This window comes from Balaenoptera acutorostrata, chromosome 2 (genome assembly GCF_949987535.1).
Source record: "Balaenoptera acutorostrata chromosome 2, mBalAcu1.1, whole genome shotgun sequence".
Lineage (NCBI taxonomy): Eukaryota > Metazoa > Chordata > Mammalia > Artiodactyla > Balaenopteridae > Balaenoptera > Balaenoptera acutorostrata.
In genome coordinates this window covers 146,550,512-146,578,380 of record NC_080065.1, presented here as the reverse complement: position 1 = coordinate 146,578,380, position 27,869 = coordinate 146,550,512, and the positions used below count along the sequence as shown (strand labels likewise).

The 27,869-nt window shown below is 48.6% G+C and overlaps 1 protein-coding gene across 3 annotated transcripts in view; it reads left to right on the top strand.

The window, feature by feature from the left end:
* The window catches only part of CCNJL (cyclin J like), a 58,746-nt gene that overhangs the window by 15,674 nt on the left and 15,203 nt on the right, over positions 1 to 27,869 (top strand). For all 3 annotated transcript variants that reach the window (XM_057540874.1, XM_007171440.2, XM_007171439.2), the window contains exon 3: positions 14,493 to 14,706. In XM_057540874.1, coding sequence (XP_057396857.1) covers positions 14,493 to 14,706 — 214 coding nt within the window. The remainder of the gene's footprint in view (positions 1 to 14,492; positions 14,707 to 27,869) is intronic.

Below are 27,869 nucleotides of genomic sequence, written 5' to 3'. Positions count from 1 at the left end.
AGGAGTTGCACGCAGCCTTGAAGGCAGCGATGTGTCACAGGGACTTCCCCTCAGCGGCGGGGCGACCCTGGGGCGAGTGGTACGCAGCTGTTGGCTCGGAGTGGAAATCTCTTGTTGGTCTCTTCTTTTGTGTTAACTTTCTGTTTTGAAGTATTATCAAACTTAGCAGAGTTGCCAGCACAGTACACAATTGTAAACACTTCAACACATTTGCCTTGTCATCCCCTTTTTCCTGTCGGGCGGTTTTTTTCCCCTCTTGGACCAAGATGCAGACATAATATTCCATTATCCCTTAATATTTCAGGGTTTATTTTGCATGGTTACTTCTAAGATGGGCCATAAAGCGGTTTCTGGGGGAACTTGTGTCAAACCACTAGTGACACCTTCCCAGGTAGGAATCCTCCCTGGAAGCCTGTTTCGGGTGAAGGGGATTCAACATTTGGATCACGAGGGAGGAAGCCAGGTGGCCACAGGTGGCCTGGCCGTGAATCTGGGAAGGCAGAGTTCTGGCTCATTTCCTTGGACCATCCCCGTGGCTTGTTGGCAGACGGCTTCTCCATTAGGCAGTCATTTACTGAACCCCGTGTATGACCTGCAGACCCTGAGAGGCTCTACCAGGAAATACCAGAGCCCCAAGCCCCGCTCCGGTCCTGGGGGTTGGGAGGTGGGGGGTGGGGGTGGGGGGTGTTCTTAGCACAGCTGAGGATAATCATCTCAAACCACTTCTGGCCATTCTATTTGTTAATGGTGGTAATAGCCAGTGAAATGTAGCAAGGCTATTCCCCGTTAATGGGCGCTTGTTGTGTGCTTGAGGTTAAGTTCCCTCCTGTTATCTAAATCCTCCGGCAACCCCCTCTGGTAAGTACTAAATTATCCTCATTTTATCCCCACTTTACAGATGAGCCTGCCAAAGTTTAGAGAGTTAGATAACTTACCCAAGGTCATACAGCAGGTAGATGGCAGAGCCAAGATTTGAACCCAGGCAACCTGGCTCCAAAGCACACACTCTTAACCACTGTACCAGCCGTGACACCCCATTGCCTAGGGAAGTGTGAAGAGCTTCCAAGAGAAGGTGAGATGTGGAGGAAGTTCATCTACCAGGGCTCAGGGCCGCGTGTGATAGTCACACATCAGTGACCTGCCAGGGGCGGTCTGGTGAGTAGGGGAGGAGGGGGAGATGGGCCGGGAGCATTGGCTCTGGGATGCAGGTCTCCGTAGATGTTTACACTTATCCTGCGACACACGGAGAGCTGTGAGGAGCGAGGGCTGAATCACTGGAAAATGACCTTGGCCTTGGAGACCTGGGTGTTGGTAATGATCCAAGGAGATGGCTTCTGAACCAGGGCAGGAAGTGGGGAGACTTGAGAGTTTTAGGAAATAGGGTCAAAAGGACCAGTTAACAAACAGTGAAAGATTTCATGTTTCTTCCTTGTTGGAACAAAGAGATTTTCCATTGCTGAGGGATTGGCCTTTTTCACGGTGAACAGTGTTCTTAGAAAGCTCCTTCCAGCAATTGCTAGTTTCTGTGTAATCTTTCAAGACTCCCACTGCCCTCTGAATTAAGGGAGTAGGTGTTTATTGGGCACAGTGTGCCAGACATTGTTGAATGTTTGTTGCACATTATCTTATTGGATAATTAAAGTTGCCTTAATGTCCTGACCAAGCAAGGCACTAGTAGTTCTTGCACATCGGCGCAGGTTCATTCTTGCATTTGACACATGTTTTTTAGCAGCCGACCACATGCCGCACACTGCTAGCTACTGGGGATATAAGTGATGAACAAAACAAAATTGTCTGTCTTCACGGAGCTTATAGTCAAGCACCAGGCTCACATGAAGTGCTTGTAAAGCATATTTAGGTGCCCAACTCCGTCCCAGGAAGTCTGATTCAGTAAGTCAGGAAATGGGGAGTGTAATAGATTACTAGGGCTGCCTCAAACTGGGTGACTTAAAACAACAGAAATTTATTCCCTCACAGTTCTAGAGGCCCGAAGTTTGAAATCAAGGTGTCTGCAGGGCCGTGATCCCTCCAAAGGCTCGCAGGGAGGATCCTTCCTTGTTTCTTCCAACATCTGGTGGTTGCCGGCCATCCTTGGCGTTCCTTGGCGTGTAGCTGCATCCCTCCATTCTCTGCTTCCATCCTCACCTGGCCCTCTACGTGTGTCTGTCTTTGCCTAGTCTTCCCTCTGTATGTTTGTGCGTCTCTGTTTTCTCTTCGTATAAGGACACCAGTCATTGGATTAGGCTCTATACTAATCCAACATGACCTCATTTTAACCTGATTGCATCTGTAAAGACTGTTTCCAAATAAGGTCACATTCTGAGGTTTCGGGTGGACATGAATCTGGGTGAAACGCTATCCAGCTCAGTAGCGGGGGGCAGCCTCCATGTTTCAGTAGATCCCCAGGAGATTCCAGAGCCTGGGATCAACGGACCACAGTTGCAGAAACCCAGGTCGGCAAGGGACCGGAGTCCCAGCTGGAGTGACTGGGGGTTAGTGGTGGTGGTTCCCCTAACTGACTCGTTTTGGGCTGCACAGTAGGGTCCAGGTGCCCAGGAGAATCCATCAGAAGGAATCTGGAAATTGGGGAGGGGAGCTGGAAGTGTGGAGTGAAGAGCTTTTGAGGCCGCAGCTTAGGAACGGTGACCCAGGGGAACGGGAGGAGAGAGTCAAGGGTTGGACCTGTTGCAGAGAACCACCGTAGAAGGGGGTGCATCATGACCCCTACCCCTAGGTGATGGAGGGTGTGGGAGAATGAGGGGCACCCCCAGTCGAGAAGGTGTGGGACGTGGCCATATCAGGAAGCTGCTGAATGGAAGAACTCTGGGGGCATTTAATAGAAAGGTTGTGGGTGTTTTCGGTTCTGGGAATGAGGAGGTGTGTTTGGAGCTGGCCTTCCTGCCATTTGCAGAGTTCAGGGGGCCCGTGAGAGATGGGGTGGCTGGGGGTGACCTTTCTCTCTGCTGGAAGGAAGCTGCAGGCCAGATAGCAGCAGGAGAGGATGTCACCGGCATTGTTGGCTTCATGTACTGCAAGCCACCCTCTCGAGAATGTTGAAATAATGTTCCCGCAGAGAAGTTGATTCTTTACGGAAAACGTCTCCTCGGGGTTTATGAAGCAATCGGGCGAGAGGGGAAGGGAGGGTGAGTGATCCTCCGGCTTTGCAGGGCCTCCCAGGACTGTGGTGTGTCCTCCTGAGGCCTCTGAAGAAGCAACCCACCCCCTCCCCTCTCTTTTTCCCTTTCACTTTGCAAGTCTCCACTTCCTGTTGGTCACCTTGGTTACCCGTGGTGTTTCTTCACGTCTTGCGGCTCTTTGTTCTCAGGCCGACTCAACCCCTGGAGCTGTTTCCCAAGCTGCTGGCCCAGAGCCCGGAGGCCCAGCCTCCCTCGGGAGGTAGCCGTTGGCAGCAGGGAGGATGAGCACGGTGGGAAGCACGGGAGGAGACCCAGAGTGGTTTTCTTTCAGCGGCTGGTGTGGGAGAGCAGCAGCTCAGCCATGCTCTGCACCTTGGGCGGTATGAAGCAGTTGTCGCACTCAAAGCAATGTCACACCCCGGGCCCGGCCAGCTCCTCTGATGTCCAAGCCAGGATTTGCCACTAACCCGGAATGTGGCCTTGGCCACTGAACTTCTGTGCCTCAGTCTCCTGGGTACTATTGTTAGTGGCAGTACCTCTGCCTGGGCCCATGTCAAGAGGGTGGGTGTTGGGATGGAGAGCCTAAATTGGGTTAAATTGCGGGGGGTGTCTGTGTGCAGAGAAACGGTGTCAGAAGGGCATATATCGACACTCATACATACTCACAGTTATCTCCTGGTGGAGAGATTGCTGGTGATTTAAATTTTCTTTGTATTCATCGTATTTTCTAAAATTTCTGTAGTGATGAGATATTTTATAATCAGTTAACTATAGCATTATTTTGGAAGGAAAACACAAACCTGAACTATCCCATGGGGACCCCAAAACATAGTGTTAAGATCACGGAGTCAGAAAGCCCAGATTCAGATCCGTCCTTTATTAACTAGGTGGCCTTTGGCAGGTTACTTAGCCTCTCTGAGCCATCCTTGTCTGGAATACTGGGATGCTGATGGTCCCCATCTCGTGGGCCTGGTGGAGGATGAGAGGACAAAATGCATGGGATGCAGTGTCTGGCAAATGACGTATAAGCTTTCAAATTATAAATATGATACATATATATAAAATGGTATGTATAATATGATACATATAAGCTTTCAAATTATAAATATGATACATACATATTTTCAAATTATAAATATGATACATTCATCATAATGAGCAAGTCCAGATACCCATGAAGACCAGAGGGGAGGTATAAAACTCAGGGAGCTGAATTCCAGGGGAAAGAGAAAGCTCTGTCCTTGCCTTGGGGTGACATGTGCCTCAGTCTATCCAGTAGCAACAGGGTAACCAAGGAGGAACCAGGTCTGTGGTTTACGGAGAACTGGGAGCTGCCAAAGTTATAAATATATACATACATATATATAAGAGATGGGACAGGGGCAGGAGATTTAATCTTGGGCCCGGTCCCTGGACTCCTCAAGGCAGGGCACCCAGCACTTGGCTGCCCGGGGCTTTGTGAGTAGTTGGAATTGCTCAACTAGATGAATAGTTTTATTCAACCTAAGATCAGGAGCAACTCATTTTTTCTTACCTTTTCATTTCAAGTATTTGCGGTTCCCCAAATTTGGAGGTTTGGGTAAGTATTGAGTATCTCTTTTGTGTCAGGCGCTGGGGCCACAGAGCCAAACAAGATGAACGCAGTCCCTGCCCTCGTGATGCCCAGTCAGGGGTGAAGAAGATGGTGCTTGGATGGGTGGAGGGAGGGAGAGATGGATGGATGGATGGAAAGTCCTGGATGCTCGGGGACTGACAGGGGCATGACCAGGGAACACTTTTCAGAAGTGACTTTTAAGCAGAGATCGGAAGAAAGAGTGGGTTAGCAGTCAATTAGAAAGTAACAGTGCAGGACACCGAGGGGTCAAATGAAGACTTCCCTTTCTCCCCGAATATGAGAAACCAGGGGTGACTGGCTGAACTTTCACAGTGCACATGACCTTCATAGCCCTCTGAGGTTAGCCTTAAAATGCCGGCAGAGGCTGTGTGTGAGGGGCACACACTGAATTTTCTTCCCCGTCTCTCCTGCAACAGTGATGGGCTGGGGTCCTGACTATGGGCTCAGGGTCTGTTGAAGTGCACTTGGGGCTGGCCTTGCCCATGCTCCCACGCACATCTGAGCCCAGCACAGGTGCGGAGGGTTTGCCAACCTCTGCCAAGGTCAGCGCCTCTGTGCTGGGGGGAGGGGAGGGGGAAGCATGGAATCCTCCAAAGCCTCTACAGGCGGCCCTGCTGCCTCTGTGTGTAGCTCGGTTTGGGGCTTCATGTGGGTCATGATTCACTTGTCCCTGGCCTCTCTTGGAGCCCCGCACCTCTCAGGTAGTCCTCTTTCTGCTTTGACAGCCTCAGGCAGAGCTCTTAGGCAGCAAGGAAAGTGTTTCCAAAGGACTCAAGCCTGTCTTGACACCCACCGCCTTCCTCTCCCCCAAAATGACACCTCTGGTATCCCTGGGGTTTCCCACTCGGGGGCCGTTCCCCCACCCCGTTGGTTACCCCAGGGAAGGGTGCAGGACCAGGTAAGGGAGACTTGGGGGAGGAGGTTAGAGAAGGCCCCAGGTGGAGGGAAGATCCCCCAGTTGGTGTTTGCTTGGGTCGCACCTGTGTTCATCACAGAACACTCCATTCATTCATTCATACATTCATGCACTCATTCAACAGATATTCATTCACCCTAACTGTGTGCTGGGTACCAGGGGTACAACCAAGACCTGGAGAGAGGTGGCTCCCTCCTTCCCGGAGATCACATTGCGGGTGGTAGGGGCAGGGGGGCGACAGATGAACACCTGAGTCGGCAGTAACTGCTGATTGTAGGGATGCTGCAGCAGAGGCGGGTCAGGAGAGGCCTCTCAGACGACACCCGAAGGAAGACAGGAGATACAGCCCAAATGTCCAGAATCGGGGTCTGCTTAAGTCACAGCACAACCTCACAATGAAGCTCCAGGCAGCCATTGAAACCACAGATTCCTGTGAAAGGGATGTGCTTGTAGATGAGGGTCCTCCGCTCTGTGAAAGTTTGCACAGAGAAACATCCAAAGAATCCATGTGAAACTCAGTAGTACTTCTCGCTGCACCAGGGATTATCAGTGATATTTGTTATTCTTTTTTACTTTAGAAAATTTATCAGTGAGCACATAATTTATAATTAGTAAAAAGAAGAAACAAAGAAAAACACTACGTCTGGGTAGTGCCTTGGTGGGGTCTTTGCATCTTGCGAGGATGAAGCGGCATGTTTAGCCCGGCGCTGGCAGGGGGGATGCTATTATTAAAGACCTGATTTTGTCAAAGCGATGATGCAGGGTTGCCAGGGAATCCTCGGGGATAAGGTTTGAGCTGGGCCTTCATACAGTGGGTATCTAGTCTCTCTCTCCATTTTTTTCAAACTGGAAACACAGTAATTGAAATAATAAAGCGAATGTTTTTTTTTTACAGTGAATGTTTTTTAAAAATCTGGGCAGTGTTGAAAAGCGTGAAAGTAAAACTCATGCGGGATCCCAGCCCTCTGAGATAACCACTGTAACATTTTGGTGTACATCTAATAGTTTTTTTCCTAGTCCATTGTTATTATTTTTAAAAATACGGTAAACTACTGAGATAACAAGAGCAGGGTTTTTTTGAAGGTGGATCCCCTTGCGTTCACCCTATCACGGCCATCTGTCCCTGTGCCCCCGCCTCGAGATGTACCTGAGGCACAGGTGCTCTCCCGTCTGGCTCAGGTGATAAAGAGCCAGAACTGGGGAGGGAGAGTTTCAGGAAGCTTCTGCCCGCCCCTCCGCCCCTCCTCTCAGTGCCCTCCCTGCAGCTTTTGTGCCGGCCACACCGATGCTGCCCCTGGCCCCAGCTCGAGCAAAGTCACCCTGCCTGACTGGTTCCTGCCCCCTTTCCGCCCGCGCCAGCTGCTGCGTGCCTGCCAAGTGCCTGCCTAATCCAGGAGAGCTTCCTGAGCCGCCTCTCAGCAGGCTGCTCTTTGGTTTCTGGAATCCAGGCCGCTCAGCACTCAGCGGAGGGTCTGGCTTCATGCACCCGGAGCTGACTTAGGTCAAGAGTGCTTGGGGAGGAATGCGATCCTTAGAGCAAAGCCCTTGTAATGAATGCCTTTCCCCGCTAATTGGGTTAGGGGAGTAATCGGCTGGACTCTCAACTAAACAGGGTAGGCATGCTGGCATCCCGCATTGTTGTTCATTTGCCAAAGAATCGCCCTGCTCTGAGGTGCAGGAGAAAAGCAGAGCTCAGAGCTCCTAATTCCCTTTGGTTCCGGGGCTCTGCAGAGCACGTGGAGTGGGCAGGCTTCCTTTTCTGCACAGACCCCCAGGCCCAGCTATAACCCCTCAGGTAGAATGTCTCGTTCCACCATACAAAGCAGCTTCCTTTGAGAGCCGACAGAGGCAGATAAGCTCAACTTACCTGAGATTTGATTGCCCAGTTTGAGGGAAAGGCCACTGACGCTTGCTTGAGTGCTGTTAAGTGCCAGGTGCTTTACATTATGGCACTGTGACCCCCGTTTTTTGCATGAGGACACGGGTTCAGAATTCACATGCCCAAGGTTAGTAAATAGTGGAGGTGAGACTCCACCCCAGAACTGCCTAACTTTACAATCTGTGCCAAGTTGCTCCCCCATATATGGCAGGGATGGGTGTATTTGGAACAGGGAGGGATGTCCTTGTATTCATTCTTTTTTTTTTTTTTAATTGACTTTGTTTTTTAGGGCAGTTTTCGGTTCACAGCAGTACTGAACGGAGGGTACAGAGATTCCCCATGTACCCCTGCCACCCCCTGACACACATGCAGCCTCCTTCACTATCAACAGCCCCCCCAGAGGGGTCCATTGGTTACAGTCAATGAACCTACATGGTGTCACCCAGAGTCCACAGTTTACATTGGGGTTCACTCTTGGTGTTGCACATTCTGTGAGTTTGGACATGTATCCATCATTATAGTATCATACAGAGTAGTTTCACTGCCCTAAAAATCCTCTGTGCTCCCCCTATTCATCTCTCCCCCACCGAACCCCTGGCTACCACTGACCTTTTTTCATTCTCTCCATAGTTTTTCCTTATCTAGAGTGTCATATAGTTGGAGTCATAGTATGCAGCCTTTTCAGATTGGCTTCTTTCACTTAGTAATATGCATGTAAGTTTCCTCCATGACTGTTGACGGCTATTCATTCCTTTTTGCTCATGCAGATATTTTCTTGAGCACCTGCCCCTGTGCCAGGCTCTGGGCACTGGGCAGATGGTATCGGCAAGATGAACGTGGCGCCTGCTCTCTGAAGCTAGTGTTTAGCAGGAAAAGACACATAAATAAGTAAATACCTGGCCGTGAAGAACAGCGTGCTAAGAGAGAAAACAAGGGGCACCTGATTTGGAATGATGACGGGTCAGAGAAAGCCTCTCTCAGGAAGTGACCTTTAAACCCGTGTCTGAGGGAGGAGCAGAAATGGGGAAGCATCGCAGGCATCTGTTCTAGTTTTCAGAAGCCTGCCCACCCTTGAGACCAGCCTTTTCCAGGAAGCCCTACCTGCTAACTCCTTCCGGAGCTATTGTTGCCTGTTCCGAAGGTCCATAGCTTTTTCTTTTATGCACCGATGGCTTCCTGTGAGAATCTGCTCGAACCAGTGGGCCCTTTTCGCAGGGGAGTGTTCAGAGGAAAGACCTACAGCGTATTGCTTTGAGTTTCTCTTGTCACAAGGGAAAATCCAGAGGGAGGGAGTGAAGCTTGGCTGGGTTGAGCTGAGCCGGGAGGGAAGTCAGGACATTGCATATCTGACTTATTGTGTTTGGGGCCTTTGAACCGCCTTGATGAGGGCAGTGCGGCCTGGGCCAAAGGTCGCTTGGCTAATTTCCCGCAGCTGCTGCCTATGGAACACCAAGGATCTGTGACTGCTTGCTTCTTGTCAAGAGCCGTAGAGCCCTCTGCTTAGAGGAAATGCCCAAGTAGGCTGCAAGCTTGTGGAGGCTGCTGGAGGGTGGGGAGAGGGCCCTGTCGTGGAGGGGCTGCAGCCGCACGTTGGCTGCTGATACCAGCTGTCCGGCTGTAGCCCAGGACGAGCCTGGCTGAGAGATCTTCCTGCATTGCTGCTCCGCCCATGTCACTGCCCTGCTCTAAACCCTTCGCTGGCTCCCCATTGCCCTCAGGGCAGGCCGGATATCTTAGCAGGACATACAGGCTGGGACCCTGCCCACCCTCGCAGCCTGCTTTGTTCAAGCATATCCTCCCTCTCCGGCTGTTCCAAGGGCTCCAGATTCCCCAGACGGGACCCCAGTGTGACCTTGCAGGTGCTGTTTTTCCTGCTGAGCTTCCTTTCCTTCCCGCTTCTTCAACAGGTTAATTCCTAGACATCCTTCCAGAATTTGGCTAGACGGGTCTCTTCTCCTTGAAGTCCCCGCGGACCTGCTACTCTACACAGATAGCCGCACCTTCCTCTGGGCCCCCGGTGGTTGGTGCTCATCACTGCAGTCCCTCCCTTCCTGTTCCCCTCCCTTCCTTCACTCCTTCACTGTTTAGTTTCGGGCACCCAACTGTGTTCTCATCACACCAGGGTGGTGGCAAAACAAACATGAGCAAGAGCAGACCCAGACCCCCGCCTTCAAGGAGCAGCATGAATCCATCAAACAATGAAGATGAATAATACACAGGTCAGATCTTTTCCATAAAGAAGTTAAGATTTTCTCCATGATTCAAAAAGTCTACAAATCATAAATGCTGGAGAGGATGTGGAGAAAAGGGAACCCTCCTACCCTTGGTGGGTATGTAAATTGGTGCAGCCACTATGGAAAACAGTATGGAGGTTCCTTAAAAAACTAAAAATATAATTGCCATATGATCCAGCAATCCCACTCCTGAGCATATATCCAGAAAAGACAAAAGCTCTAAATCGAAAATATATATGCTCTCCAATGTTCATAGCAGCACTATCTACAATAGCCAAGACATGGAAGCGGCCTAAGTGTCCACTGACAGATGACTGGATAAAGATGTGGTACATACATATAGTGGAATATTACTCAGCCATAAACAAGTACAAGCTTGCAGCCTACTTGGGCATAATGCCATTTGCAGCAACATGGATGGACTGACCTAGAGATTATCATATTAAGTGAAGTGAGTCAGGCAGAGAAAGACAAATATGTGATATCACTTATATGTGGAATCTAAGAAGTAATGCAAATGAATTTATTTATAAAACAGAAACAGACTCACCAACGTAGAAAACAAACTTATGGTTACCAAAGGGGAAGAGAGGGAGGTGGATAAATCAGGAGTATGGGATTAATAGATGCGTACTACTATATATAAAATAGATAAACAATAAGGATTGTTTACTGTATAGTACAGGAGACTATATTCAATATCTTGTGATAACCTATAGTGGAAAAGAATCTGAAAAAAAAAAAATTAACTGAATCACTTTGCTGTACACCTGAAACTAACAAAATTGTGAATCAACTATACTTCAATTAAAAAATTGTTTATTAAAAAAAAGATTTTCTCCATGATTTAAAAAAAATAAAAGGTTGAGAAAAACGATACATTAAAATTCTTCTAGTCTCAGATCTAATATTGCTAGTTAGTTAAGCCCTGGGGTTTGTAGGACTTTGTCAAACTCAGTTTCTTCATGTGTAATGTTAGGAACAGGAAATAATTGATTCAGGCTTTGGGCATCTTCCTTGAGCACAGCTCTAGGGCCACTGAGAGAGCTGTGTTGTGGACTCAAGGCTCTGGGGGAAGAAGCCAGATTTCATCCCAGCATGAAATCTCCACCAGGCTTCGCTTTCAGAGGGCGGACCTCCCCTCCCTCAGGGAAGACGAGGAGCTTTCCCAGAGTCCACAGCTTTCCTCGGTAGTGTTGACCATGGTTTGGAATTCTGCAGTTGCCTTATTCTTTGATGGCCATCTCTTTCTAACTGGGCCATAAACTCCATGAGAGTGGATGATGTGTCCATCTTATTTTTTTATAACAGCTTTATTGAGATATAAGTCACACCATAAAATTCACCCTTTTTTTTTTTAATTAATTAATTTATTTATTTTTGGCTGTGTTGGGTCTTCATTTCTGTGCGAGGGCTTTCTCTAGTTGCAGCAAGCGGGGGCCACTCTTCATCGCGGTGCGCGGGCCTCTCACCATCGCGGCCTCTCTTGTTGCGGAGCACAGGCTCCAGACGCGCAGGCTCAGTAATTGTGGCTCACGGGCCCAGCTGCTCCGTGGCGTGTAGGGATCTTCCCAGACCAGGGCTCGAACCCGTGTCCCCTGCATTGGCAGGCGGATTCTCAACCACTGCGCCACCAGGGAAGCCCCAAAATTCACCCTTTTGAAGTATACATTCAGTTGCTTTTAGGGTATTCACAGAGTTGTGCAACCATCCACACTATCTAATTTCAGAACATTTTCATCGTCCCTGAAAGAAACCCCATATCCATTGGCAGGTCCCCCCGCCACTAACCTCCCCAACCGCCCCCAGCTCCCAGCAGCCGCTAATCTGCTTTCTGTTTGTATGGATTTGTTACCGAAAGGGGGGCCCCTTCCAGGGCCCGAGAGTGGGCTCTTGTCTGACACTCGGAAATGAATTGTCCGAGGAGACGCGTATCCTTACAGGGCAAAAGACTTTATTGGGAAGGGGCGCCCGGGCAGAGAACAGCGGAATAAGGGAGCCCAGGAGAACTGCTGTGCCCCGTGGCTCACATCCCCAGGTTTTATGGTGATGGGGTTAGCTTTCCAGGCTGTCTCTGGCCAGTCGTCTTGCTTGTGCCCATGTTTGGTCTGACTAGGGTCCTTCCTGATGGCGTGTGCATCTCTCAGCCAAGATGGATTCCAGCGTGAGGGTTTCTGGGAGGTTGGCAGGACATATTATGGGCCGGCGTATCCTCCCTCCTTTTTTCTTTTTTTTTTAAATAAATTTATTTATTTATTTATTTATTTATGGCTGTGTTGGGTCTTCGTTTCTGCGCGAGGGCTTTCTCCAGTTGTGGCGAGCGGGGGCCACTCTTCATCGCTGTGCGCGGGCCTCTCACTGTCACGGCCTCTCTTGCTGCGGAGCATAGGCTCCAGACGCGCAGGCTCAGCAGCTGTGGCTCACGGGCCCAGTTGCTCCGCGGCATGTGGGATCTTCCCAGGCCAGGCCTCGAACCCATATCCCCTGCATTGGCAGGCAGATTCTCAACCACTGCGCCACCAGGGAAGCCCCCCTCCCTCCTTTTGGCCCCTCCGGAATTCTCCTGGTTAGTTTTCAGCGGCAGTGTGCCTTATCGGGACCTCCTGTTGTGAGACAACTCGTGCAAGTGGTTATTATTGTGCCTGGCTGAGGCAGGCAGTTTTGGTCAACAGATTTTCCTATACTGGACATTCTATATAAAGGGAATCATAGGATATGTGGCCTTTTATGACTGGATTTTTTTCACTTAACATAATGTTTTCAAGGTTCATCCATGTTGTAACATATCAGTATTTCATTCGTTTTTGTGGCCTAATAATATTCCATGGGATGGACAGACCATATTTTTCCATTCATCAGTTGATGGACATTTGGGTTGTTTCCATTTGGGGGCTATTATGAATAATGCCGCTATCAACATTCCAGTACAAGTTTTTGTGTGGTCCTGTGTTTCCATCTCTTGGGTATACACCAAGGATTGGAATTACTGGGTCATGTGGTAACTGTGTGTTTCACATTTTGAGCAGCTGCCAGATCGTTTTCCACAGTGGCTGCACTATTTTACTTTTCCACCAGCAGTGTAATAAGGCTTCCAATTTGTTCCATTTTGTCCACATTCTCACTAACACTTGTTTATTTTCTGTTTTGGTTTTGGTTTTTATAATAGCCATTCTAATGGATGTGAGGTGGTATCTGATTGTGCTTTTGATTTGCATTTTCCTAATGATTAGTAATGTGAGAATCTTTTCATGTGCTTATTGGCAATGTCTATATCTTCTGTGAAGAAATATCTATTCAGTCCTTTGCCCATTTTTAAATTGGGTTGTCTTTTTATTGCTGAGTTCTAAGAGTTCTTTATATATTCTGAATTAGAGTCTCTTGTTGATATGTGATTTCCAAACCTTTTCTCCCATCCCGTGGTTTGTCTTTTCACTTTCTTGATGGTATCTTTTGAAAGTTTTAAATTTTGAAGTCTAACTTATGCCTTTTTTTCTTTTTTTGTTCCTTCTGTTTTGGATGTCAGATCAAAGAAGCCATTGCCTAATCTAAAGTCATGAAGATTTGCTCTTGTGTTTTTTCCAAGAGTTTTATAGTTTTAATCTTACGTTTAGGTCTGTGTCTATCTCATTCCAGATTGTACCTCCTGTACCTAGAATAATGCCTGATGTATAGGAGGTACTTGATACTGAGTGAAATGAATGAATTGATATCTCTTGAATGAGTGAATGAACAGATATCTTCTCGTCCCAGAGCTGTTGCTATTTAAGTAAAGCCCCGGGGTTAAGAGAGGGCATTAGATGGAGGACGGGCACCAATTTGTTTTAATCTCCTCCAGTGAACCTGCCCTTAGTGAGCTCTCACAGTTCCCTTTCTGCCAGCTTTTCTTTTCCTGTTTTTCCTCACTTTTGTTTCCCTATTTGACAAAATGTTGCTAAGACATTTCCTAAATAAATTGTGTCTGGTCTACTTTGGTTAAATTGTAAATATGGTAGATATACAAGAAAAATTTTTCCGTCATAAAAATCTTGGTTGGGTGACATTTCTCTTGTTGGTTTTATTGTGTTAGACTAAATAAATTCAGGTGACACGGCAGTGTATGAATTACAAAGGAAAAGTCACCTCCTAGTGGGACATTTGATGTCTAGAACTTACTTTTAGAAAAAAGTGTGTATGTCTGCAGAGAGAGAAAATGTAAAATGTCAACAACTAATGAATCTGGGTGAAGGGTATTTGGGAGTTCTTTGTACTGTTATTTTAACAACTTTTTTACAGTGAATTTTTTCAAAATAGGTGCTTCACATCCATTTTTCATTTAATCCTCAGCTGTTGAGGAAGAAATGAAGGTGAAGGCAGGCTGCCAAGGTCCGTCAAACTCGTTGAGTAGAAGAACCAAAATTTGGACGTGGGTCTCTAACTCAAGGCCTCCTACATGTTTTATGGCCTCGTGCATCTCAGATAGTCGAGCTTTTGCTGGGAATGACCCGCTCCTTCACCTGCCTCTGTCTTCATGTTCTTGATGCTTTACGAGCCTATGCTCAGTGAGGGCAAGTGGGAGACGGTCCAGGAGTTTCTAGAATAGAGGGGCTGCCATCCTGGGACTTGAAGGAAAACGAAGAGGGTGTGGAGGGAATCGATGCTTCCTCACCAGCAGGTGGGCCTCTGAGGCTCTCGGGAGACAGCCCTGACCCCCCTTCTGCCCTGCCTGTTCCAGGAGCTGAAGCTGCCCACCTTCCGAGCCCACTCCCCGCTCCTGAAGAGCCGCCGGTTCTTTGTCGACATCTTAACCCTGCTGAGCAGCCACTGCCAGCTCTGCCCCGCCGCCCGGCACCTGGCCGTCTACCTGCTGGACCACTTCCTGGATCGCTATAACATCACCACCTCCAAGCAGCTCTACGCCGTGGCAGTCTCCTGCCTTCTGCTCGCAAGTACGTGGAACCCACTTCCTTCCCCGTGCCGTTTCCTCCCACTTGGTGAGCCCGGGTGCTCCCGAATCGTTCTACATTTCCACTGTCTTGGCACGTCTTCCGTGTTCATCCTTAGCTGAATGCGAACCATAGTAATAATAACCAACATTTTCTTTAGCATCTATAATGTACCAGGCCGAGGGATGAGGATTTTAGCAGCTTGATCTTAACGAATCCACGCAGTGACACTAGAAGACAGATACTTTTAGTACCCCCATTTCACCGAGGCACAGAGAGGTTAAGGAACTTGCCTTGGGTCACCCAGCTCATCTGTAGCAGACAGGATTTGAGCCCAGAACTGCACGGTGCCAGAACCTGTGTCTTAACCCCATGTCACCTGCTTTCTGACACAGGGCTTCCGAAATTGCTGGCGGGGGCGGGGAGCCCTAGCAACCACTGTTCTTAGAGGTGTTTAGAAATGCGACTGTTTGCGTGGGCCCCAAGCAGGACCCATTATGTAGTCTCCAGGCCTGGGCACAGGCCTCTTGGAGTTTGTATCTTCCAGTGAGGCCTCACTAAAAACACGGCATGGGGACTTCCTTGGCGGTCCAGTGGTTAAGACTTCGCCTTCCAATGCAGGGGGTGCGGGTTCGATCCCTGGTCGGGGAGCTAAGATCCCACATGCCTCACGGCCAAAAAACCAAAACATAAAGCAGAAGCAATATTGTAACACATTCAACAAAGACTTTAAAAATGATCCACATAAAAAAAGAAATCTTAAAAAACAAAACAAAACACGGCATGGCTTTGACCATCTGTCTGCCTAGGTAGGAAATGAATATGCTACTGTTCTGGTCATCTGCTTAAAACACAGTCTGCCATGCCACGCTGCAACTAAAAATTGCCCCCTGGTTTACCGACAGTCTTAGAAGGACCGTCCGTCAGGGTCCTGCCTCTCTGACCTCAAGCCTTTCTCCTCTTCCAACCCTGGGTTCCAGCCAAGCCCCTCCTGTCACAGATCTTTGCACATGCTGTTCCCTCTGCCCACAGCACTTCCCATTCCTTCCCCCTGCCCATCTGGTCCTGGTTAAACGGCACTTGGGCCCTGCACTCACATCCCTGAGAAAGCCTCCCCTGCCGCCTTGGGAGTGGGGTGTACGTAAGGCATCCCTGAGGTACAGCCCCACGGCCTCATGGACTTTTGATTGACACTCACCTCCCTCACTAAGCAGTGAGTTTCAGGGAGGGAAAGGAGCACATAGTAAGGCCTCAAAAAATAAGATTTGTGGACTCTCGTGCTTCCAGTGCCGGGAGCGGGGGTTCTATCCCTGGTTGGGGAACTAGGATCCCACATGCCGTGTGGTGTGGCCAAAAAAAATAAAATAAAATAAAATGAAAACAATATTTGTGGGCTAAAGGAAATGAATGGAGCCAGAGTTTCCCTTAGAGCTGGGCTTCCACGTTTCTCCAAGTTGCCCTTCATGCAGACGAGCGGGACACCCCAAAGTGGCCAGCTGCAGTCACATTTCCTTGACATCTAGTCTTTTCTCCTTAAAATTCAATCAGATCTTACATCCTCCACTACAATATGTTATTGTCCTATTTTATTTTATGGGTCCCTTCCCCATTCCCCAGTGCTTGATTCCCTCTGACGCTTTGAGACGACCATGCCCATCTTCTCCCGTGGCTTTGTCTGTCCCTGGCAGGCTGCTACCGACCCTCCAGCACAATCACCCAGGTCCAGACCCATGGCTTTAGAGTTTTCAGAATTCTGCCTTGTTTTCCACCCTGGCAGCTGCCACCTGCTGTTATCTTAATCCCTTTGGCTGCTCTGGGTTTACAGCCTCCTGACTTGTGATTTTCTCTACCTTGAGCCAGCTGGATTTCCCGTGTTATACAGGGGAGCCTGTCTTGCTGGGAGTCCAGCCTGCTCACTGCTTCAAAGTCTCAAATCAGCACGCAGCTCTGTTTTGTCTTGGGAGGAGCTGGGGGGGTTTGCGAGACGTCCCCGGCAGCGGAGAGCAGGACAGGCATCGCGTTTCAGCGGCCCTCCAGGAGTCTGGAGTCTGCACCGTGGCCTCTGGCCTGCTGCCGTCTGCGATCTGTGGGTTGCCTCGAGGGCCCTGGGGGGCAGGGGACTCGGATTTCCGTGGGTTCACCGAGGCTCCCGGCATCTGTCTGGGGAGCTGGGATGAGAGGCGCGCACTGGGGCCTCCTTTGTGCCGCTGTGCCGTGGCAGAGGGGGGGGCCTTTCACAGGGGGAGGCAGAGACCCTCACCCGCACGTGTGAGGACAGCAGCCAGCCTTGGGCGGCAGGAACGGATTTTTCAGGACACCTGCCATATGCTCAGAGGCCCCAGGAAAGAAGAGTTTCCATGACAGCCTGAAATCCTATTCATTCCTCCCTCCCCTCCCCCCAGGCCGACCTGTCAGCCACAAGGGGGTTCACCTTGCCTCTGGAAAGTTCTGAGTTCTGCTAATTTTGTTGCAAATCATTAATTCCCAGATAAGAAGGGGGACAGTCCTTCTTGCCCACACCTGTCCGTTCTTAGGTTTTTAAAGCTGCTTCCAGGTAAGGGCCTTTGCATAGGTGGAGCCCTCTCACCTACACATAGCCCCTTCTGCCCCCATAAAACAGGAGCCAGTCAAGGACCCGTGTCTCCAAGCCTGTGGAAGGGGGCAGAAAAGCAAGAGCTTGTGGGTTGTTCCACGGGGGACCACTGGCAAAGCCACCCTTTGCCTTTCTATGACCAAGTTTTCTGCATTTCCTTCCTTAACACAGGAGAGAATTCTACTATAAATATAATCTAGATATAAATATACCATAAATAGAGAAGAGCCACTCTCTTCTTTAGTCTTTCATCTTACATAGCACCCCTCCCCAACTGTCTGTTGGTTGTTGTTGTTTAATTAAAAGAACAGTTTGACAGCACAGAAACCCCACCACTCGCAGGTGAGTTGGCTTTCACAGTGCCACATAATAATTGTCGTCCCGATGGGGGCAGCTTCGTTGCTCACTGGTCCCTTTCTACACGCCCAGCCCTGTGCCAAGCACTTTACACACACATCACTTGGAAGCCTCACAACCAGCCTATGTGATCGTGCTGTCGTCTGACCATACTGTAGGCTCAGAGAGGCCCAAGGTCACACAGTTTGGAATTTTGCTTTATTTTTTTCCATTGAGGTAGAATTCATATCACAACGTAGACTCTACCATTTTAACCACTGTAAAGTGTACGGTTCCGTGGCATTTGGTACATTTAACGCTGTTCTGCAGCCATCACCTCTCTCTAGATCCAGAACACGTTCATCGCCCCAAAAGGAGCCCATGTACCCATTAGGCAGTAACTCCCCTTTCCTTCCCACCCCTAGCCCCTGGCAACCACCGGTCTGTTCTGTGTCTGTATAGAGTTGACTATTTTGGGTATTTCATATGAAAAGGAACCATACAACATGTGACCTTTTGTGTCTGGTTTCTTTCACTTTCTGTTTTCAGGGTTCATCCATGTTGTAGCATGTATCAGTATTTCATTCCTTGTTATGGCTAAATAATCTCTGTTGTATGGATAGACCACATTTGTTTTTATCCATTCATCTGTTGATGGACATTTGGGTTGTTTTCACTTTTTGGCTATTAGGATTAGTGCTGCTGTGAATATTTATTTGGGTACCAATTTGCTTGAACATCTATTTTCAATTCTTTTGCGTAGTAACCCAGGAGTGGAATTGCTGGTCATATATGGTCATTCTATGTTGAACTTTTTAAGGAAACTTGGAGTTTTACTTTTGCCTGGTTGTCACTGCTCAGAGATGACTGGCTGCTGAGTTCTTAGCCTCAGGGCATGGACCGGCCTGAGGAAGGAGAGAGGGAGGAAAAGAAAACCAGAAAGACAAGAGGCATGCTCGGTGGTATTGCTACGGTAGCATGGCCTTAAATGTAAGATCTTATGATGATGATACAAAAAGTAGGAGATACATTTTTATTGTTATAAATATCCAAAAGATACAGAAGGACTTAGTGTAAAAAAAATTGTTTCCCCCCAAATCCATAGTCCCATTCCCAAAGTTTGGGGTATATCCTTCCAGATCTAGATGTACTTATGTATTTTCATAATTGGGAAAACAACCCTATTTTCATTTCTGGGGGTGGGAGGAGGTAGTGAATCATAGATTAACAGCCGTATAAACTGCCCATAAAGGGACTTCCCTGGTGGTCCGGTGGTTAAGACTCCTCGCTTCCAATGCAGGGGCACGGGTTCGATGCCTGGTCGGGGAACTAAGATCCCACATGCCACGTGGTGCAGCCAAAAAAGAAAAAAAAACTGCCTGTAAACAAAATTGCCAGATTCCCTCCCTTCCTCCTTTTTTGATTCTTTTTTTCCCTTTCTAATCCCAATTCCGTCATACTTTCTCTTTGCAAACTTCTGTTTTCTTTCATTGTGGCTTCCAGACCCCCACCCCACTCCCTGGGAAAGAAAGGTTTCTTAGTGCTGAGTTGCTGGTGAGCCCTGTCCTGCTCCTGGCTTCTGGCTTGTGAAAAGCCATGAAAGCTCAGGGGGACAAGTCCATCTGTTTCTTGGAATAAAGTTCTGACTTCCATATTTTTGTAGGTGAGCCTGAGTCCAATGCTGGCCTTCATCTCAGCCCTCATCCTCCTCCCCAGGAGAGGGAAACATCAAGCAGGAGGGTGGTCCCACGGCCTCTGCAAGGGAAGGACCCCTCTCTGCACATGGGTCCTCCTGCAGGGCAGGGTCCCGTAGCCCGACGTTGAGTCTGTCATGCTCTGCTGTGCTTACCTGTAGAAAGGCCCATCTCCCTCCTGTAGAGTTTTAAAATTAGAAATGGTATGCTCACTTGTAAATGAGATTCAAAGAATAAAATAAAAAATCTGTTGCCTATCTCATTCTCCAGAGATAACTTCTGGGAACAGTTCCTTACATCTTTTTCCAAACTTCTGGGAACAGTTCCTTACACCTTTTTCCAAAATCGATCGAGTGTATTTCCTAGAAATGTTCTGTGCATATATACAAACATACAGTCAGCCCTCATGAGTCCAAGATTCCATACTTGTGAATTTGCCTACTCACTAAAATTTACTTGTAACCCCAAAATCAATACTCCCGGAACTTTTCAGGTCATTCGTGGACACGTGCTGAGCAGCAGAAGATGTGAATCGTCTGGCGTGCGTGTTCCCAGCTGAGGTCGAACAAGGCAGCGCTGTGCCTTCTCAGCTCTCATACTAATAACAGGTGTCCTTTTTTTGCTGTTTAGTGCCATGTTTTCTCATTTTTCTGCCTGTTGGTGTTTTTGCTGTGTAAAACGGGCCCTAACCATCGTGCTGAATTGCGGTGTCGTGTTCCTATGTTTGGGAAGGCTGTGATGTGTGTACCTTAGGAGAAAATGTGTGTGTTAGGTAAGCTTTGCTCAGGTATAAGTGTAAGTGCTGTTGGCTGTGAGTCCAATGATCATGAATCAACAATATAGTCAACAGAAATACACAAAAAAGGTTATGTGTTGATCAGTTGTGATCAGAGGCTCAAAGGAACCTAACCCTGTATCTTCCCCTAGGAGCGTGGTTCTGTATTCACCAGATAAGTGTGCACAGTGAATAATCAGAATCCATTACATTTGCACAAGTGGATTAATACCAAAGGTGTTTTCTTCATGGTACATTAGGGAACATCTTTCCCGTCTGTATGGATTTACCTTACTCTTTTTACTGACTGCAGAGTTCTCCATATTATAAACACTGACATTTATAGAATGATTCCTCTGTCGATGGATATTTACGTTGCCATCTTTTTTTTTTTTTTTTTTTACTGCTTTAAACAATATGACAACAGCTGTCCTTTCCTCTGCATCTTTGCACACTGAGGTATGTCTGTGAGATTGCTTTGGTCAGAGGTGTGTGCATTTAAGATTTTGGTGGGTAGCACTGAATTGCCTTGCAGAGGTTTTGACCAACAGCTGAGCAGATCCCTTTTTTCTTAAATTGAACTTAGTGTGTGGGAGCCTTTGGAAGCACGTGCTTCTCCATGAGAGCAACACACCATCAGAAGAGGAGCATTGTCCCTCCCCCATCCTGGCCCCTCATCACTGTACACTTTGAGCTTCTGTCTATGCTCCCAGCAGAGAGTACATTTGCATCCTGCCTTTCTGCCTTGTCCTGTCCAGGGTGTCCAGGTGAGAAATGAGTTCCCAGACCAACTGCTTTTAAGACTCCTTAAGCCAGAAATCAGTAGCCTCATCTCTTAGGGCAGGTACCAAAAAAGGCACTGCCTCTGGGTCTCGGGGGAGATACTAGGAGAGGCCTGTCTTTCTCCTAGGAAAGTGCCTCACTCCCCCTCTCTCATCCCTGCATCCCCCCCCTCCCCTTCCCTCCCCTCCCCTCCCCTCCCCTCCCCCTGCTTTGATGACTGAGAAGCAGCTTCTTTGACAGCAAAGTGGGGGAGAAGCCGTCCTAATCCCTCCTGGATTTCCCTTCTGGACAAGGATGAAGGAAGGCACCCCAGCTCCCCCCAAAGCTAGGAATGCTTGGGACCCCTCTGGGGCACTAATTATAGGCAGCAGATGCGAAGGGAGCAATTTTTCCAGGTGGGCTTGTTCAGGGGTGTACTTCAGACAAAGCGTAAGATTTATGTATAGGATTAAACCCAAATCTGCGAGGAAATATGGCTGCCCCCGTGCAGGAAATAATTGAACACCCCCTGCCTCTCACGCAAGAGTGGCCGGCACTCAGTTTCCTCCCTGCCATGGTTTCACATTTCAGAAACCAGGATAGGTCTTACCTTTGATGTGTGCACTTCATATGACCATAGTTTATTATTTCCTCCAAAAAAGCTGCTGCAACATCAGTGGTACATCTTCTAATCGGTGACATTTCGGCGGTGGCCACGCAGCATGGGCGGACTGAAAACAGTGGTCTGTCACGTGAGGGCCACGCTGAGCAGATCCGGGCTCGGGGCTCCAGTGTTACGGCGCAGTGAGTGAGGACACGGTGATTTTCCATTTCCTGTTCCCATCTCTGCAGACTGGCAGGCTTAGAACTATTTGGGGGGGAGGGATTTTGTGTGACGTGCCGGTTGGATAGCTGGCTGGGCTGGAAATTCAGAAATCACACCATTTGCCTTAGCAATTCTAGTGCCCAGACCTGTTTGGCCAAGGCCTGGAGTTTTTTGAGGGGAGGGGGAATCTTGAGGTGCATGGGTTCATTAATCATGCAGTGTTCAGGAGCCCTTGACCCAGCATGGGTAAACCAGTCAAAAAAACATTTATTCCACCTCTGCTATATGCCAGACGCTGTGTTCAGCCCCGGGGAGACGGGGGTGAACAGTAGGGGTGCCTACAGGCCCTTTCGTTGACGATGGTTCATTCCACACACATGTACCTACTATGCGCTGAGCCTGGGAGACTGTAGGGCACAAAGCAGATCAAGTCCCCGTCCTAAAGAAGCAGCCTTCAAGCCAAGCATGACCAGCAGGTCTCTGGGCACCTGCCAAGAACAAGCCAGTCGCCCTTCTGAGAAAATCCAAGTGTCCTTACTGTTAGGAGAACAGCCCGGCTCACACAAAGACCCGGACATTGATGTTGGGCACCCTGTCTGCTCCTCATGCTGTCTGCAGTTTTCCTGCTGGGAGCTAGGCATTCAGCTTTATTTTCTTTTTATTTACAGTAGCCTTGAACCCTCTCTGTAGTGAATACTCGTGTCTTGTAGTACCTTCTCCGCTCTTACGGCCAGAATTGCATTATACGCATTCTCCTGCTAGTGCTGAAGTCTGAGAGGGCAGAGCTCAGAGTCGTTCATTAGGCACCCGTTCCCCACACCCAGAGACTGTCTTCCAGATTAGAGGCCCTCCTTGCTTTGCCTAGGAGACTCGGGCCCCACGTGGTGGGCGTTCACTCCCCTGGTCACAGCAGCCGACCCTCCATGGGACACCCACCGCCTGGTCAGCATTGGTCTCGATCGTACCTTTCATAAAACCAAAAGATCATAAAACCAAAGGATCGTAAAACCAACTGAAAGCAAGGCACCTTTCAGTTGGTTTTAAAACCCCTTCCAAATAGATAGCTAATAAGAACCTGCTGTATAGCACAGGGAACTCCACTCAATACTCTGTAATGGCCTATATGGGAAAAGAATCTAAAAAAAAAAGAGTGGATAGATGTATATGTATAACTGATTCACTTTGCTGTACACCTGAAACTAACACAACATTGTAAATCAGCTATACGGTGGCGCAGTGGTTAAGAGTCTGCCTGCCAATGTAGGGGACACGGGTTCGAGCCCTGGTCCAGGAAGATCCCACATGCCGTGGAGTAACTAAGCCCATGAGCCACAACTAGTGAGCCTGCACTCTAGAGCCCGCGAGCCACAACTACTGAAGCCCGCGTGCCTAGAGCCCGTGCTCCACAACAAGAGAAGCCACCGCAATGAGAAGCCCGCGCACCGCAACAAAGAGTAGCCCCCGCTTGCCGCAGCTAGAGAAAGCCCATGCGCAGCAATGAAGACCCAACACAGCCAAAAATAAATAAGTAAAATAAATAAATAAAATAAATAAATTTATTTTTAAAAAGTTAAAAAAAGTAAATAAAGATCACTGTCCTCAAAACAAAAACAAAAGCCCCTTCCAGGCCCAAAGGAAATACGCCAGCCTGTCCCCTCTCTGGGTGGTGAGATGAGATTATTTTCATGTTAGGAGTGGATTTTCAAGATGGTCTTCAAGGAGCATGCCTTGCCTTTCCCTATGTCCTAGTCTTGGACTAGGGCAGATCCACATTCAGAAACCTTCTCTGGCAGTTACTTTGCCGGTTCTGGCTTCTAGGGGCCCATCGGTGGCATCTTGTCTTCTGAGAAGTTGAAACTGCTTTTCCTCAGCAGGAGAGTGGTATTTGTTACTTGTAGAAAATTAGAAAATATTAAAAAATGTAAAGAATAAAATAAAAACTACTTGCAAACTCACTGCATTTTTTTCTATAATCAGAATTTGGGGGTGGAGGGCAGATCCTGGCCTCAGTGATCATGGAACGGTTAATATTTATTGTTTCTATGCCAGGCAGTGTTTTGAATTCTTTGTGTGGGTTTGCAAATTTAATCCTCAGAACAATCCTGTGAAGTAGGCACTGTTATTTTCCTCAGTTGACAGAGGATGAAACCGAGGCCCAGTACTTGGGTAACTTGCCCATGGGCACACAGCTAGGATGGGGACCCAGGTGGCCATCACCACCTGCAACCCTGCCCCCGAGTCCTTGCTCTCAGCTGCTACACAACAGCAGCATTTGTCCCACAGCAGATCACTTTCTTTTATTTATTTATTATTTATTTATTATTATTTATTTATTTTTATAAATTTATTTATTTAATTTTTAATTTAATTTTGGCTGCACTGGGTCTTCGTTGCTGTGCACAGGCTTTTCTCTAGTTGCAGCGAGCGGGTGCTACTCTTTGTTGCGGTGCGTGGGCTTCTCATTGCAGTGGCTTCTCTTGTTGTGGAGCACGGGCTCTAGGCGTGCGGGCTTCAGTAGTTGTGTCTCGCGGGCTCTAGAGTGCAGGCTCAGTAGCTGTGGCGCACGGGCTTAGCTGCTCCGTGGCATGTGGGATCTTCCCGGACCAGGGCTCGAACCCGTGTCCCCTGCATTGGCAGGCAGATTCTTAACCGCTGTGCCACCAGGGAGGTCCCAGATCGCTTTCTTCCTTGGCTGTAGCAAGAAGCCTCAAACAAGCAAACAGAGAGGTTTCTGGGAGATGCCTGGCTCCTCTGCTTTCTGAGGCTGCAGAGCGCGTTTTAGCTGACCTGGATGAAAACTTCGGCCCTAAGTACCAGTGTTTCACGTCTGGAAGTGGCTCCCCTTCTAACCTTGAGAGAGGGGGCCAAGATTGCTGCACTCCTCCCCTCCCCCTCCCCCTTCCCTGCCCTCCCTTCCCCCACCTCCTTCCACTCCCCCTCCCCTCCCCCTTCTCCCCCTCCCCTCCCCCTTCCCCCTCCCCTTCCCCCTCCCCTTCCCCCTTCTCCTCTTCCTCTTTCTCCTCCCTTCTCCAAGCAGAGAGGTTGGAACAACAAAGGATCCAGGACCCCTCCATCCATGCCTTCAGCACCGCAGCCTAGAAGAGCTCTCTCTCAGCTCTTCCTGCAGCCGGCAGCCTGGTCAGGCCCAGTCCAGGGCAGCCCCTGGTGAGCCGGGAGTGGGCATTCTGCAAAGCAGTGACCCTCATTACAGGGGAGAACTCTGTAATGTAACCCAGGCCCCAGATGCCAGCCGTGTACATGACAAGGGGCCACATCCCATGGCCCCTGCTTTTACAGTCAATGATATTATTTGGGTCCCTTGTAAAGAGGAGCACAAAGGAGGCTGGGCTTTGCTGGGGCCACTGTGTGAAGTCATCCCACCAGTTGCTCCATCCTGAGACGGGGAAGTCCTCGCAGCCAGAAGGGAAGCCAGTGTCTGACCCAGCTGGCCGAATGCCACCTCTGACCTCGGAGACGTTTTTACAGTTTCCTCCTGGAGAAAGCAACCACCTGCAACCTCACCTCCGGTCCAGAGTTGGACTCAGGAACTGAGTCAGCCTGTCAGAAATGTGTTTTCATTCATTCGTGCGTTCAGTATTTATCGAGCTCTGCTCTGTGCCGGAGACTGGAGATGCAGCCTTGCTGTGAGGAGGGGAAGGAGGGAGACTCAGCAAGGCAGGGTGAGGACGGGGACTTGATCTGTCTTGGGCCCCACCATCTCCCAGGCTCAGCACACAGTGGGTACGTGTGTGTGGAAGGAATCTTCAGTGACAGGGACTGTAGACGTTCCTTAAGGACCTTTCTTTGTGTCCTGAGGAAGGAAGGGAGCTCAACCAGGGAAGGTAGCTGAGCTTCACCTTCATGCCGGGTCTCCCTGACACCCAGGTCTGGCTGAGATTACAGGCTTGTTTTTGCAGGACATTTCCTAACCTCGAGGTCTCTGGAGGGGCTGGAGCTCTTGGACGCAGCATGTGTGCAGCAGGATAGCGTGGGGGAGACACATGCTCCCTGCTTCCCACCCGCTATGGTCTTCACAGCTTCCTCCCTTCCCTGAAAACCACCACCGAAGCACTGTCTTATAGCTGGAGGGTTTTCTCGCTCTGTCCCTGGCTTTCTCTCTCTCCCACCTCGAATCCTGTTCACAGATTAAGCTGTTATTGCACCTGTGACTGTGACTGCACGCTTGGTCCTGAAGCGAGCAGAGGTTTATAAAGCGGCGCACGTTCCAATGTTTGTTGAGCGCTGGGCCCTGTTCTGAGCACACCGAGCCCTTGTGTCATCCTCACCACCATTCTGTCTCCTTCTGTTCCTCCCATTGCACCGGCCCCAGAGGTTGAGACTCGCCCCAGACCACACAGCCGGTGAGTGGCTGAGCCTCTGGAGAACCCAGGGTGACCCTCGGCACCGTGCTTGCTCTGCCTCTTCGTGCTGCATCGCAAAGTCAGACAGCCTTTCGGAGGGTGCCGTCCCCAGAGTAGTTTCCTGGCTTCTCCATCAGATTGCTCAAAATCTGTCTCCCCTGGTTCCTCGGAAAGACACTTGTCTGCTGGACATATGAGCATGCCCCTTTGGGGACGAGTAGGAAGCAAGCTTCTGGCCTCAATAACTACAAAAATCCAAAGAGCTTTCTTTTTAAAAATTTTTTAAAATTGAAGTATTGTTGATTTACAGTGTTGTGTTAATTACTGCTTTACAACAACAAAATGAATCAGTTATATATATATATATATATATATATATATATATACATTCTTTTTTTAATATTTTCTTTTCTGTTATGGTTTATCACAGGATATTGAATATAGTTCTCTGTGCTATACTGTAGGACTTTGTTGTTTATCCATTCTATATATAAAAGCTTATATCTGCTAACCCCACTTCCCACTCCATCCCTCCCCCACCAGTCTCCCTTGGCAATCACCAGTCTGTTCTCTGTGTTAGTGATTCTGTTTCTGTTTCATAGATAAGTTCATTTGTGTCTTATTTTAGATTCCACATATAAGTGATATCATATGGTATTTGTCTTTCTCCTTCTGACTTACTTCACTTAGTATGATAATCTCTAGTTGCATCCATGTTGCTGCAAATGGCATTATTTCAGTCTTTTTAATGGCTGAGTAATATTCCATTGTGTATATGTACTATATCTTCTTTATCCATTCATCTGTCAATGGACATTTCTGTTGCTTCCATGTCTTGGCTACTGTAAATAGTGCTGCTCTGGACATTGGGGTGCATGTATCCTTTTGGACCATGTTTTTCTCCGGATATATGCCCAGGAGTGGGATTGCTGGATCATATGGTAGCTCTGTTTTTAGTTTTCTGAGGAACCTCCATATTGTTTTCCACAGTGGCTGCACCAACTTACATTCCCACCAACAGTGTAAGAGGGCTCCCTGTTCTCCACACTCTCTAGGGAAGGCTGTTCTTTATTACAGAAAGTATCCCTGTTGGAGATTTACTCTTCAACTTCAGTTCTGCCATTGGAAATAAAAACTGAGTCTTGTTGATCATACAGATCTTTAGTGGAAAGGCTCTGGAATAAGTAGGATTGATGAAGATGAGTATTTGTAGAGAACATGGTGGTTAGATGGGGAGGCTGCAGCTGACCTGACACTCACATCCATGGGAATTCCTGCGCCCAGGTAGATAAACTCACTATGGAGACTTTCTGGAATTGCAGGGATCTTCGTGATTGTATCTGAGATTTCCTGCTTGTGGTATAGAAAGCTCTGGACTTTGGAGCCATTTATGTATTCGTTTAAAAAAAACCTATTAAGTATTGAATTTGTGCTGGCTGCTGTGCTAGGTGAAGGGGACCTATAATGTTCTGCAAGACAGATGTGGTCCCCATCCTCATGGAATAAGTAGCCAGCCAGACTTCTCATTTTGCTCTCGCCCTTCACAGCTGGGTGATTGGGGCAACTCACTTAACCTTTCTGAGCTTCTGATTCCATGTGGAAAACACTCCCAGCCCCTGGGGTTGTTCCCAGAATGCACTGAGTTCACTTGTCAAGGGCGTAACAAGCGTGGTCCATGGAGGCTGCCCCTTCCTCGGGACTGCCTGCATTGCTTGATGCCTGCTGTGCTGTGCGTGGAGCCTGAGATGCAGAGGGGAACCAAGTGTGAAACTCCCTGCCCTCCGGGGCTCACATCCTAGTGTGTGGATTCCTTGCTTCT